General features: G+C 34.0%; 1 protein-coding gene across 1 annotated transcript; it reads right to left on the reverse strand.

The window, feature by feature from the left end:
* Positions 1-2,512: 2,512 nt before the first annotated feature.
* LOC111395440 (ABC transporter G family member 7) lies at positions 2,513-13,892 on the reverse strand. The gene is made up of 12 exons (XM_023021435.1): positions 13,436-13,892; positions 12,618-12,808; positions 12,339-12,489; positions 10,885-11,017; positions 9,505-9,706; positions 8,312-8,585; positions 7,298-7,429; positions 5,462-6,104; positions 4,707-5,319; positions 4,491-4,575; positions 2,931-3,168; positions 2,513-2,793 (listed from the first exon to the last, which is right to left on the reverse strand). Exons 1-8 carry the CDS (start codon positions 13,664-13,666, stop codon positions 5,847-5,849), a joined length of 1,572 nt encoding a protein of 523 aa, XP_022877203.1. The 5' UTR covers positions 13,667-13,892; the 3' UTR covers positions 2,513-2,793; positions 2,931-3,168; positions 4,491-4,575; positions 4,707-5,319; positions 5,462-5,846.
* Between the last annotated feature and the right edge of the window lie 2,142 nt (positions 13,893-16,034).

Genomic DNA, 16,034 nt, shown 5'->3' on the forward strand with positions numbered 1-16,034 from the left:
TAAAGTATTTTCGAAATAAAAAGCTCTTTTGAAATTTAATTTACGAAAAAAATTTAGTATAGTTTCCTCCAAAAACTATTCTTCTACCGAAAGAAAAAGCAAAAATCATGTCAAATGAGCCCTAAATAATACAGTCAATAAAAAGTTTAATATTTGCACATTTAATTGACTTTATGATTCCATTCTATATCACTTGTTAGATTACAGGTAAATAATCCTCGGTTTGTACGAATAACTCATATTTGGTTTAATTAAAACTAAAATTTTCAATACATTTTGATAAAAGTTGATGAAATTAGTAGATAAAATCTGTGACATCATGAAATATATAGTTAAAATAAACTTTTGGCTCCGACTTTAATTTTTTGATCGGTTAACTTCAATTTTTTTTCAAAATTTCAAACCACACCAAACAGGGACATTGCATTTTCCAACAGTATTATAGAAAGAAAGTTCATTGGAAGAAAATCGTTGGCTTTTTGGCTTTTATCTTTGTCTATTACATAGATAAATAGATACAAAGTACTTAGAAGAAAACAATCAAAATATATTTTGAATGTAATCGTCCTTTATGATATTGTGCGTGTTTATTAAATAGGAAAAGCAAACGCGGGATGATCCATACGATAACATTTGTCCCGCTCGCTCAACTTTTTAATTTTGTCTTGAGCGATTTTGTTTCTGTTCATTTAACTTTTAATATTATTGTTATATAGTTTAAATGTAAATTAATTTAAAATCTTAAAAATTCAACTAAAATAATAAGAGGAAAAGTATAAACAAACTCCTTATCCCGTTCCCTACGCTCAAAGTGCTTGCCATCTTAGTGGGATAAACAAAGAACGTACAAAAATATTATATTCATTGTATGATGATACGTTAAGCAATAGTTTTACTTTTTAGACTGCGATAAGATTAACATTATTTGTATCTAAGGAGTTACAGAAAATTTTACATATAGATGATGTGTCAAGAAGAGATCGGAAAAGATTATTGTTATCGTTATTATTTTTATTTTTTTAAAAGAAATTTTGATTTAATCATATCTCACTATTTATGTACTATATGTAATAAATTGTTATATGCATCTAACTAGAGTTGGGCAAATCTCCCGAACCGAACCCGACGGTTCTTGTCAAATTAAATACCCGAACGGGTATCTGAATTAAGAATTGATGGGTACGGTTCGATTCTCGGTTCTAAACTAAGAACCGAAGAACTAAATAAGAATTGAATCTTTTTAATTTTTTTTATATCGAATAAATCTAATTATTTTAATTTTAATTTTTTAAAACTAATTAACAAATTAACAATTTCTAAATCCAAATTTTTGGCACAATTACCTAATTTATTATTTCATTTCTTAGCCCAACAAAGATCGAACCCACTAAATAACCCTAAATACCTACACTAAAGTGCATAACGCTGTCTCGACTCTCGTACTCACTCTCGCAGCATCGCTGACATTCCAAAACCTATACAATCGTCGGTTGACACTGTGACCTCCAATAGAAGCTGTGACATCCACCGATCGAAACTTCGACTGTAGCGATTATTTAAACAAGGTAGTCTACTAGTCTCCGACATTCAAAAACCATTGAATGTGTCATTAGTTGTATTTATATAATGTTATTATAAATGTTAAAAAATTTAATTATAGTACGGAACCGAACCGAACGGTTCCATAATTATATTTGAACCCGATGGTTCCATTTACTAGATACTCAAAAATTTTGGTTCAGTTCGATTCTCTTTATAACTGAACCGAACCAATCCGTGCCTACCTTTACATCTAACACAATCGTATTTGAGGTTTTGACGATACAAGAACCGAATCAAATGAAAACAAAGAAAGAGTTTAAATTAATTCCAGAATTAAAAAACAATTTAAAATCCGAGGGTGATGAGATTATTTTAAAGCATGATTGGGCATCTTTTCTAGCAATCATAAACTCATTCGAGACTTTTGGATGTCGTGTGACAGCAAATAATAAAACATTAAATTAAAAGTTCCCTTTATTTAATAAACAAATTCTTTACAAAGATTATTTAAATCAATATTGTCTGTGATGAAAACCTGGAATCAGACTCAGAGCCCAACCGACTTTCCTTTTTCTTTAATCCAAAAACCAATAGATTATGCGTACTGCTCAGAAGCAAGACCCATAGAAATGTTCGCCAATGCAGCGATTAAAACAGCAAAATTACGCAGCTTCGCCAAGAAATTGCATTCCCCTACCCCAAATTAAAATATTATTCATTACAAAAATAGAAAATATAACATTGTATGTCAAACATGCCTATAATGTCTTATGTATAAACAAGCACCAAGATTATTTTTATATAAATATTTGAGATATAATAAAGTTTTTTGTACAAAGCAACGTTGGATGTGATTAAAAAAATAATCAACAAGCACGCAATTTTGCATTTAGTCCTTTTTTTAACCTTCCCAGAAGAATGTGCATATATGATTTCTTGAAATGGAAGAACGGACTTTACAATACAGCAATGTAAAACAGAAAATTCTACATCAAATGGCCAATTTTTATGTCGAGAATTATTTATTAATAAAAATAGGTATTACAGCCATGGTAAATAGCTCTACCAAATTATTGTATTTTACGGTATTTCCGACACATTAATATACCATGAAGGAATGCCCAAGTTCAGGATTTTAGTTACAACATCCACCAATTTTCTCACTATTCTTGAAAAACGGAAAATAGATCATTAGCTGAGAAAAAGACATGACCTCCATTTATTGCACAAGCATCTCCTTTGGATTAGCACCTGTATGAGATAAATAATAGAAAGTGGCACAATCTCTATTAACATCATCAGCTGTCCAAGTAATTACAAACCTTCAAGGTTAAACAGACTAAGTGGATCAGATGGAGGAGAAGAGTCAAGCTGCTGGTTGGGTTTACCTTGCTCAAGAAGGGGAGATTCAGGATGCTCGTATGGTTCTGCAGGATCAGTTTCAAGAGGCTCAAGCTTTGTAGTTGTTTGTATTTGATCACCAGGTGGCGGCTCAAGTTGCTGGTACTTGGGTTTATTTTTCTCCAGGAGAAGGAAAGTAGTGTAATACCAAAACAAAAGTATTCTACTTTGAGCTATCACTGTATCTCTTATCCGACTGCCTCCAAATGAAAGCCGTTCAAGTGCCTGAAAATGGGAATGCCCGCAAAAGAAAGAAAAAATTGGATAAAATGTAGTAGTAAAACATTTGTAGGAGAAGAAATAAAAATACAAAGTCCTACGCTGGCCATTAGTTATATAAATATATGGAAGGAAATGATTAATCCATATTTAATGGAATTTGATTAAGAGTTCCTGTATTTCATAGGACAGTTGAGGGAAGTTAATGGAATTTGATTAAGTGTTCTTGTATTTCTTAGGACAGTTGAGGAAAGATTAACACCAACTGTGACAATCAAGAGTTAAAATCCTGAAGTCTACATCCTCACGCAAGCTCAAGGTGGTAGAATTGAAACCAAGCGAAGATTGGATGGTAAAAATGTACTAATATAGGTCAACATTTCCCTTGAACTCTGAATTTTGAAAAAGAAACAAGATGATATTTGAAATGTAAATCATGGAATCTAGACTGCATCAGTCTTGAAGAGAGTTGAATAATATAGCTAATGATGAGAGGACCACTCGTCAAACACCACTCTTGTTTGCTCATCATCAAGTTCCAAGTTTGCTACTGCCCTGATGAAGAGCCTTCCTCCGATCGCCAAGACAAAGGTAGCTACAAGCAGAACTCATTTAAGGAGAAAACGTTATCCTCTCAAATCCGATGCAAAGACAAAGTATGTTAAGACAAAGCTTGTTGCTAAGCCTGAACCCACTAAAGAAGGTAATGCTAGCAACTAAGAAAGCTTCGCAGAAGGTGTAGGCAATTTGGAAGAAGGCAGCAACTGAGGCTAATTTGCTGGTGAGACCATTTTGAGTCAAAAAAGAACTAAAAGAACACATACACGTACACCAAGTCTTACGCCATCAAGAGGCTAGTAGAAGAAAAAGTGCCCGCGGAGGCCAGAGGAAAGAGGACCTAAAACAGCATTTCTCTATAAGGCAAAAGGAGAGCCAAGAGAGAACCGAGGCACATCGCTTGGTCAAGCAACAAGAACTACAGTCGGATGGTGGTCAAGCAGGGAACCTAGTGGGTAGTAAGGGACTACCACCCACGGACCAGCAGTAATGCAAATACAGAGAATATGCAAGAAGGCAGTTGAGCAACCAAAAAAAAAAAAAAAAAAAGGAATAAAAAAAGAATCTTCTATGTTTAATTAGCCGAAACGGAAGAAAAATGAGATCCCCATGCAGGTCACAGAAGTTGGATACCAACCGGAAAGTGATACAAAGAATAAATGAATCAACATAATGCAATATCACAACTCTTTAGCTAACGAAATTAAACTCTTGCACCGTAACAAGAAAATGATAAGATGTAAAATAGAATGTATATAGTCTTCACTCACTTGTTCACCAGATTGTATATCAAATGAGTGCTGATGATCAAATTGAAGGCCAGTAAATTCGTTTATGCAAAGCCCTTGAAATCCCCTGAAAGTAACAGCAAATATAAAATCTACTTTTTATGCAATTTTCCAAGGGGAAGGAGAGGATTGATCTCTCCTCCACTCAAATCAATGGAAACCACAAAGCATTTGCAAAATAACTATGAATAGAATTACCATCTTATGAGAGAAATGCGGGGAATCCACCGAAAAATGATTGGCGTGTTCTCTGCATTGACATAGTAGCCTCCAAATACAATGAAAACTGTCATAAGAGACGGTCCTAAGGCCAATATTGCTTCAGTGGTTGGAACCATAGCTCCCACAGTTAGGCCCATTGCAGATACAGCAAAGGACTCGACGGTTACTATTCCACAAAACCTCCTAAATCTATAAAGCCAAACTTTTTAGTTAGTTTTCAGAAAATACTGTGCAACTGATCCAAGCAATTATTCTCTATGCAATGTGTAATGGCAAACCATTTTACTTATTAAAAAATCAAAAAATAATGGCATAAGATTTTACTTAAAAAGAAGTGGAACAGTGTCAACAAAATTCAGCTGTTGCATCATACCTCGATTAATGAAATTGAAAAGTTCAAAGTTGTGTACTTGCTTTGTACCGTATCCAGTTAGTTGTTATAATGAGACAATGTCAATGGTCTTTCTGGAGTGTGTAAATGATTATCACCATGCACATTACCTTCTGTTTTCACAAATTCAAATTAATTCTCTATGGAACTTAAGGTTATGTATCATCTTGCCTACAATTAAGAAATTAAGAACAGAACCTAAACAAGTTTTATGATGATTATCAAACCGATAATTAATTACCAAAAAATAATACAACAATTCTAACTGCAGGATCCTCATCAACTAGAGAGATCACTGAGTGAGATTCATTCTTTTTATGTTAACCCCTGCATTCAGAACCTAAACAAGTTTTATGATGATTATCAAACCGATAATTAATTACCAAAAAAGAATACAACAATTCTAACTGCAGGATCCTCATCAACTAGAGAGATCACTGAGTGAGATTCATTCTTTTTATGTTAACCCCTGCATCTTTGGCTATGCAACAAATAGAACATGTATAGAAATATGCTATGCTTTGTGATAACAAAAGCATGAAGCTATACATAGTCCAAAAAATTTAGAAGATTTCACTTCAGGTCAAAACTTTGGGTTTCAGGGAGATTGTGTATTATCTCCATTCAATCAAGAGGGATATCTTCCTCACAACAGCATGCTCCATCTCATAATAGGGAGATACTATGTCAATTTGCCTCCAAGGTATCATTCAAGGTCAGCAAACTTATAAGACAATATGGTTAAATATAAGAGAAACCAACCTTGACATGGTAGGATGAAGACGAGCCATGGGGTACAAAATGGTACCAAACAGCAATGGGAATGCTGCTCCAACGGGAATCTCAGCTAACAATTTTGAGAGTAGATATGGTCCCAGTGAATAGGACCCCTTGGCTCTCTCCCTGTCGACAATTGCACGTTCCTTAGGGAAGACACTTACAGTCTTTGTAAGTGCAGCCATTGCAGTGTTTATGGCAGCAACCTGAAGGATAGGGCAATATAAACCCAATGCATAAGAGACACCTAATTGAAGACTCAAACATCCTTTATCCTAGTATACCTCATATGAAGTTGTATGGTGATCAAAGCTATACTCATATACTTATTTCTGTCCTTCATTTAGCAGGAAGAACAGTTCTTTGAAAATTGACCCTATTTAATTGCATGTGTGAACATGAAAACTAAAGATCAAGAACATTCTATGGGCTTTATAATTACACTATTCATTTTGCAACTCATAAGATATAAATTATGGAAAAGACTTAAAAGAAGTTTGAAGGATATGTGGGTTATAACTGGATGTAATATCCAAGTAGAATTAACAAATTATAACACCCAACTTTAAAAACCACGAAAATTCACATTCATGACCTTGTGGGTAGGACATTCATAGCATATATACAGAAGTGTATTTAAAAACCCCTCATAGGGCATAGATATCTCTTTTCAAAAAGCCTCAAGTTCCAAGAAGAAGACATGATGATGTGGTTTTAAAAAAAATTAAAAATTAACAAACAACAAACACAATAGAAATTGTTAAAGATCAACAACTTCAAAATCCAGACCCTGACTTCAAAGAAAATGGTCTTTTTGCTCTTATGTACTCTATTTGTTCAGTATGTCTATATTTGAAAGAATTATCTAAGAAGTGATACTCACTTCTATTGCATGCATGAATCTAGATTACAGGGGAGAGAAAAAGGATGGTTGTAAATGAAAAATGAAAATCTAAGATTCATAAGAGCATTCATAGTCCGGCATAAACAAAAACGTGAGTTGAAGTTCCATCAACAGAGTTTGAGTTTCAATGAAAGCAACAAGAACACTAGAAGTTACTCCAGCAATGCCAGAAATAATTATTCAAACAAATATTTGGTATTGTGGAATTGTGCCATTGGATAAGAATATCCTTTGCAATAACTTAGGTCCCCATAACATTTAGTTGTATTCAATTAGTCAGAAAAAATTGTACGTCAGTGGGGCTAGATATATATTAATAGGGTACTTGCGATGGGAATGTACAAAATTGAAAGGGGGTGATGCCCAGACCTCTTCTCAATTGTACTGAAAATATATGCTGATATTAGACTAAATTGCAACCAGAATAAATAACCTTAGCACATTTTTCAGAAAAGACAAGTTAAGATTGCACACAAGCCGAAGTAAATGTCATACCTGAAGCAATCCCATTCTATCTTGTATTGATGTCTGTGATCTACCCATCCTCCAGAAGACAGAACCAAATATGAGAGCTGATGCAATTGACATTCTTGCTCGAACCTTGTTTGTTGGGCCGTCTCGAGAAGCCTTTTATTGATGGGCAAGTATCAACCAAATAGGGCAAGCATAACAATTAAACGAACACAAAATATCCAGTCAAATAATGAGTTCTAATCATATGCAGAAAGGGAGGTTGACCGTCTGATAAGCAATTCCACAACAGCCTATGAGAATCTACAATGTCAGCCATTTGCAGCTATTAGATTGTTTTAAATGTTCACTATTGACTTAATTCATCAGGATCATGATAGAAAGGAAAAATAAGAAGTGGAAAGTCGGCATGAATGTTATTTAAAATTCAGCTAGAAACCCAAGCACCATCCTCTTTCACGTAAGAAAGAAAAGAAAGGTGTCCTCTCCAGCAGGGAGGAACTAACTATTAAAATAGATGTGTCAGTAGTAAAACACAAGTAAAGATATGCAATATTTTGGACTGCACAATCCTGTTTGCTGAACATTTTATTTCCCATGCAGCATAAATAAAAAATCCAGCAAATACTACTGTCCATATATTCTAATCACAGTATGCCAGAGCCCTATTACAAGTTTGTCTATTCCTGTACAAAATGAGTTCACTCATTTCTATTATCCTTTCACTTAGCCCCTGTTTGGCTTGGATTAAAATCAAATTAAAATCTCAAGTCAAAGTCAACACTTAAATTTAACAATAGATTTCATAGGATCCATAATTTTTCAACCACACATTTCATTAACTTTTATCAAAGTCTAATAAAAATCTGATTTTAATCTACGTCAAACAGTAGCTTATTCTGGCAATATATTATGGAGATTCATTTTCCATTTGACTGCTTTTCCATGCAAGTTTACACAACATGACCTTAGAGTCCCTCAAATGAAAGGTTCTAATAAACTGCAGAATTCTTCAAGTAAAGAGATTATGGGTTCCACCTGCATCCATGCGCGTTTAAGAAGTAGCCAGAACTGCCTCCACCAACCAACTTTCTTTTTAACGACAGTTCTCTTCCTTGAGTTTATGTTGTTCTTAAGATCCTCCCTGGTAAGTGGAGTTGCATATAGAGTTAATGATGTCTGCTCAGCAAATGACTCAACGAGACCATCTATCCTTTTCTGAGAAGCATTGACACTCTCGGCAGAAGTATAGTCTACTGATATAAGATCAGCCAAAAATTCAGCGGGATTTACATGATCTGGACAAATGTACCTGTCATTTATTTATTGACTTGATCAGTACTCATTTAACAGGATGAAGTAGCAAACCCATTAACATAAAAAGGTGTATGTGAGTGATAGAATATTCAAGTGAAAATAAGTTAAATAAGGATACTTTAACATGCCGTATGCCAACAACATATCAATAAAAACATGACATCATTCGGCACAGAGAACAGTTTAAATTGTATACTAGTGCCTATTCTGTCAATGTCGTTTATCTTGGAAAGAGTCAAATGTAAATTGTCTCCATTTAGGAAAACTAACAATAATACTTTTATTAGTAAATGATTAACCATACGCCTATTAATATATAATGCACACTAAAAACAACCTATATGTTTTTGACACAGTGCAAGCCTGTAATTATATCTCAAAGAGAACTTCTTTGTGCCACTATCAGATGACCACATTTGATATAAGGATTACCAAAAGCGTAGAAGGATTCATCAACAACGCATGTGAGCCACTCTATCTTGTAGAAACCAAGAAAGCTTGACAGTGGGAAACTTGGTTCTTCCTAGAACTCACAAGAACCATCAAGCTGATTCTTACAGAATACAATATGTAGATGATGTGGTAAAAAATATGATGGACGTTTAAATGTACTAGAATACAATATTAAGGAGCATGAAAAGAAGTGGATTGTTTTATTTATATATATTATCACAAAAGCTTAATAGATGAAAATGGAGAAACATAACAGGAAAAATTCAGGTAAGTCATATGCAAGAAGGTTGTTATGCCCAAACTGCACTCAAAAATCCTACTCATAACCTCCTTTTATATACAAGTAATTGGACACACACACATATATGCAGTTAATCCCATATTTCACATGGAATAACAGCAACCTGAACAATGTGGACCTTGTATGCTAAGTATACATTAAAGGGCATCCCATAACTCACCCAAATTTTGAAAAGTAAACCAATACTTCATCACGTGCAGGACCAGCATAAACGAGTGCGCCTTCTGTCAGTAACACAATGTCATCAAATTTTTCATAAACCGAACTTCTAGGCTGGTGTATAGAGCAAATCACAGTGTGCCCATCCTGTGCAAGTTGTCGTAAGTTTTCCATCACTTTCTCTGCCTGGAAGGCATCAAGTCCTGAAAGCATCATTTTTACAAGTAATCAGCACAAATTAAACATTACTGCATTATTAATCTGTCATGAGAAGGGGGGGAAAAACAAAGAGTAATGTGAGAATAACAAGGAAAGAAGGGAGTTAAATGTCGCAATGTGGAAATCTAACTACTGCAGATATGTTTCAAAACATGGTAATTAGTTCTAATTAACAGGGTCTGCAAGGTATTAAACAGGTTTAGGGGAAGCATTAGCTAGATCAGTTAACTGTTACAGCTAATTTCTGCCATAAATTTAAGAATATAGTTATGAAGTTGAGGATTTAGACAAGCCTGAATCATTGATTAGGAAATGATGTTCCAAAGAAAGAGGTAAAAGAAGAAATGCACACCGTTTGATTGATATTACAAGACAGAAGGAGCATGAGGGGTAAAGTTACAATGATGTGCGAACTGCACAACAAATCATGCACATACTCAAGAAAGTTACATGTCCATGTTGGACATTGACACTCTTTAGACACTATACAATAGCGGACCCCTTGATTTGTGCAAGAAATTTAAAAAAAAGAAAAAAAATTATATAAGTGAAGTGCAAATAATTAGTTAGTCAAATTTCCACTAGGATTAGATAAAGAGAAAGGATAGGAGTTCACAAAATTAGCCTGAGTCACTTCGTCCTAACTTCAAGTTTCACCACATGATGTGCTCAGGTTAGACCTTGAAACTACAAAATCAAAACAAAAGTGAAAAGCCAAAGTAACATAAAAGAAACAGATCAAGCTCAATTCAGCATGCTATTTTAAGCTTGAATAGCCCTAATCTTGGTTAACAAGGTTCTGAGGCTCGATACTGTTCAGAACTCAAAATATTCCAATACAGTTCTCTTTACAGAGATTTACAGACAAAGACGATCATGATGTTTAGGTCAGTAAGTTTCGTAGGGGTAATCATACATCTGTATTCATATAATATGCACTTATTTCATCATTTGAACATTCTGTATGCGTACACTTCACAATGCATACAATCTTTGAAAGAGCTGTTTGCACAAACTACTTCTCCCTACATCAGCTACTAGTTAAAGACTTATTTCTAAAACATCCTTTAACGTAAAATGAAATTGGTTTGCACAGTCTATGAAAAAATCTGAAATTTTGAATTAGATGAAACTAAAAAGAAAGAGATGAAATATCACGTACCAGTCGTAGGTTCGTCAGCAAAAATGACAGAAGGACTAGCAATCAGCTCACATGCAAGTGACAATCTTTTCTTTTCACCACCACTGATTCCACGCACTTTTGCATCCCCAACATGCGAATCAGCGCAACTGACCTTTAAGAGAAATGACGAAAATGCAAGAAAAGGAAAAGAAATGAACAGGAGCTATAGCTTTTACTTTAAGTGAGGTAGTTTGCTTTCAATAATACAGGTGGCAGAAACTGATTTGGACTGAAAGGGCTAAAGTCATTCTGCATTAATGCATTATGAGCGTGTCTTACTCTTGATCTGAAAGCAACAATAATAACTTTTGTCATACCAAATCCTACGTGGCATCTCGAGGCAACAATAATATCTTTTGTCATACCAAATCCTACGTGGCATCTCGAGGCCTAACAACCAGACATGATAGGTAAAATTATGCACAGAAAAGAAAGAAATCTAAAGGTAATATATAAGTCCTCAAAACGATTGAAGGGAGTCAGCCGGCACTATCAAGCTCAATACCATTGCCTAACATGCTAGAAAGGTCCTAGCTTGTATCGTGCAGTGCGTAAAGGACAAAAAAAATCTTGGACATAGAAGTCAGATTGGTAGATATTTCTCAGATTGGCATTCATTGTTGAAACTGATATGGGTCAGAAGCCTACCAAACATGAAAAACAGGTATAGCACGTCCAAACTCACAAAATGCGACAGTTTGCCTGCTACAAGAATTGAAGGACCATGCAGTTGCAAAAGTGTGGCTCTTCTAACTCACTAGACTATAAATACAAAGCCATCACTCTATACAAGGTAAGAGAAATGTAAAAATCTATTAAACTTTGAATCGTTTCTGCCTCTTCTACAATAACTCACATAAAAGCGGAGTGATATCACCTACCGCCTCTTAAAGGTATATCCCACATTCTTTAAATATGAAACAATTATCAACTCCACTTAACAAGGTCGACCTTTTAAATTGAAATCCAAAGGCAATATTGTTTCGGACCCTAAAAAGCTCAAATGCGTAATTTGATCCGTATAAAATCTCAAATGAGTAAATGAATTCCAAGATTGATATTCTCAAACGAGTCTAATGGATGCTACTTATTTTAACAAAATTGAAATTTTAAGCTGGAACCCCAAGACTTAATGTCCCCAACTTCTGATGGTTGTAGATTGTCGACAAGTTTAAGCACTTGCAAGTTGACTGTATATGCTTAGTGAATTCAAATGTCAAGATCACTAATGCCTCGTGTATTTGAATTAGACTTAACAGTAAATTTCGTATATAATGGCAAGAATCATAGTCAATAAATCAACAGGAATTTTTTTTAAGTAACAACAAATGGAAGATGGATGGAAACCTGAACATAATGTCCAGCGTTTCTAAATTTGAAAGCAAAATCATCTCACACAAATGAAATTTGAAAAAAAATAAAGGCAATCTTACAAGGCCTAGTTTCAAAAGGAGATCAGTCACATATTCGTCTCTCTCTTCCACTGAAGATATTTCCTGCAGCTGGAGTTCAGCTGCAAGAGAAAGTGTTTCTCGAACAGTCAACTGTGAAAAGAAAAGATCTTCCTGCCTTACATAGGCAAACCTGCAACAGACAGCTTATTCATCATTCAAAAACCTCAAATTCCCCAAAATTAAACTTGTACAAGAGAAGTCAATCATGAGAAGCCTCCAAAAGGTTGTAAGCCGCATGATATAGTAGTTTTCACATACTTGTAAGCTTTGTTTGAGAATGGTTGCCCATTAACCTCTAAAAGGCCAGACAAATGCAATCTTGGTGATGCCACTATCTGACCTGCCAGAACATTGAGCAGAGTTGTCTTCCCTGACCCAGATGGTCCCATAATTGCAAGTAATCTACCAGGTTTTGCTTCTCCACTAACATTTTGCAGCAAAAATCGCACCTAAAAATCGAAACGACGACCTAAATTTCCATTTACTGCCATAAAATACTCAATGAAATAGAATCTAATTCTTAAAGCCTCGCTTTTCAGATAGATGAAACTGTAAAAACAAAAACATTACCCTTAAGACTTACATCTAAATGTTTTCAAAAGAGGAAAAACGTGACAAAATTTCAGAGTGAATTGCATCCAAATATAAATTTTTATAAATCTATGTCTACAAGTTCCACCCAAAATTAATTTGTACGTTCTGTAATATTATAATGCTATATTATTTATATAATTCATATTTTCTCAATTTGGAATCATTTAATTGTAAATCATTTTTGATTGAATTTAACCAAAATCAGTCAGAATAATCCAGCCATTCAATCAGAATTTTCACCTTCTACTTTATTACAATATTCAATTTTTCTTTTTCTTATTTCCCTCTCTTCCAAATTCCAAATGCACCACGCTTTTCAACTTTATAACATTTATTGACCTCAGGACCAATAACTAAACCAAGAAAAACACTTGATTTCCACCACAATCAAATAAGCTTTAATCTTATACTGCTACTTACAGTTCCAATAAATAAAAATTGCATGATATATGCACTTAATAAGTTATATTATGCATACTCACTGATTTGGAGGATTTGTCGGAGAGTGAACAGTTGATGTTAGTCCACTTAATAGTGACCGGCGAAACTTTTCCTTTGACCGGAGCTTCACGGTCTCCTTCCTCGTCGTCGGGGACATTCTCGGGAAGAATTTCTGGTCCGGGAGCAGAGAAAAGGCGGAGCAGTAGCGCCGCCGCGACTGCCGCCAGCAGCTGACCAACTCCTCCGCCTCCTTTCCCGCCAATTCTCAGCATTTTCCTATTTATGTTTGTCTAATTCTGGTTAGCTATATTGTGCAAAGAGCAGGGCAAGGTGGGTGCATACGACGCCGTGTCACTGGAATTTGCGTAACCCTATGTAGCCTCCAACTTCATGGTAGGAAAATGGCTAGCAAGGAGACTGATAGGTTTGATGAACACGTGTCGCAGCACGAAGAAGATAAGATTTTCCTTTTGAGTTTTTGCCCGTTGGAGAAATTAGCGTCTCTCGGAGCCACACGTTACGTAAACTGGAGTTTGCACCTCGCACCCCCAACCCATCGGGGGGCTGCGTGCAATAAATTAAAATTAGCATCTAGATTCGAAAATAAGGTAATACTATATGTGCAAAACGGTATACATAAAGGTTTATATTATGTACAAACTAAAATGTACAAGTATCATTTCCCATGAAAAGAAACCAATTCTTGAATAAAGAAATAAGCCTGTTTAACAATAAATATTTGAGAAAAATAATGTTTTGAATAATAATTTTTAGAAAAATATATGATTAAAAAGTAGGAAAAAATTTAAATTTACGTGCAAAATATTTTATTTTGTAAATGTGTGGTTGAAAATAATTAAATAGAAGAAAAAAGAGAATTTTCAATTGAGGTTAAGCCTCTGTTTGTCACTCATTATTTGAGAAATTAAAGAATTTTGAATAGTATTTTTCGAAAATGAGAGGTTAAAAAATAAAGAAACTTTATTAGTTTATGTGTAGAATATTATATTTTGTGAATGTGTGATGAATAATTATACTGTAATAAATAATTTATAATTTTAAAGGTGGTCAAACAGACACTAAATATATATAGGAATTTATATGGAAAAATAATAATTTAAATTTAGGTTAGATACATTCGTACCAGATTTTTTAATAGCTAGGCTATATTTTAATTGCATGAAAAATTCACAATCTTTATACGTTATCATATTTATGTCCCAAAAATTTTTCATGACATTCTTATTCTTAAATTAATATAATTGGTCGTAATTATGATTTCTTTCCAAAATTTTCTTTATGATAGAGTTAAAAAAAAAACATTAATTTTCTATTATATTTTTGAATAAGCAAAACAATAATACTACAAAAATATGATTAAATATTTGACACTTATTTAAAGTACATTAACAATATTTTTGGAAGAAAACTATAACTAAGGATAATATTTTTTTTTTATTAATGAAATGTTAAAAATAAAAAAATGATCGAAAAAAGTTAAGGATATAGGTGTGATAATGAAATAAAAGTTAATGACCTTTAATATAATTAAAATGTGGTGTGTTTATTAAAAAAAAATGTAGTGTGAATATAATTCCCTTAAATTTATTATCAGTATATTTTTTTTTCATGAATAATAATCCCCTAAATACAAAATGATATTCTTAAATTGTATATACATACTTCAAAATATAGATTGTCACAATCATGTAACTAGGAGTTACAATCATATAACATATATATTACAATCACACAATGTATTAGGATAAGCTCACATTTTCGTACGAATGATTGAATAATATTGTGGTCGATACCTATGACCAGAACAATTGTTTAAAAATGATTGCTCAGTTATGAGCTTCACCAATAGATGCATAAACGAAGTAGAAACTGTGACCAATTATTTTGAAAAAAAAAAAAAAATTGAGCAAGAAGGAAGCAATTATTATGCACAAATCACTATTATGGGTAACTACGTCATTGAAGACCGATACTCTATTTTTTGTTTTACGATTTGTGCAAAAGTTGAAAGGAAGATAATTGAGTATTAATTATCATCTATTAATTCTGAATTTAATTCACATTAATCATCTGTTTAAATCTATAATTTATAATTTTAAGAAACAGAATATTGATTTATGACATGATTTTTGGGAAAAGAATTTTTATTTATGATATATTTGAAATCTCATTCTTAAAATATGGTACATATGATTTTCCCTTCTCCCAATTCAATATAAATGAGGTATGCTATACTCGACCTCACCTCGCATCACCCCAAACCTATCGTTTAACTTGTTTTTTCCAAATGACAATTCACACTTCGCCGTGGCCACTACTTCCACCACCGCCACCCACTGGCAAGGAGAAGGAGATGGTGGTCAAAGTGTCATTAATGGTGGTGGTAGATTGAAATGGTGGAAGGTAGGGTTGGGAGTTGGGGACCTATTATAATGGTGGAGGTGGTGGTTGGTAGCATTAGGATTGTGGCGGTTTATTCATCGGAGCCCTATCCTCATTCCCCGATGCCGGAGTCCTCCATCTCACCCAAATATGTGTTTCTAGCAAGTGTGGAATTTAAAAAGTAAACAGGGTAGGTAGCATAGTTTTCTATTGCTATTCTTCTGCCAAATGGTTTGA

Source organism: Olea europaea, chromosome 6 (genome assembly GCF_002742605.1).
Source record: "Olea europaea var. sylvestris chromosome 6, O_europaea_v1, whole genome shotgun sequence".
In the NCBI taxonomy this organism is placed as follows: Eukaryota; Viridiplantae; Streptophyta; class Magnoliopsida; order Lamiales; family Oleaceae; genus Olea; species Olea europaea.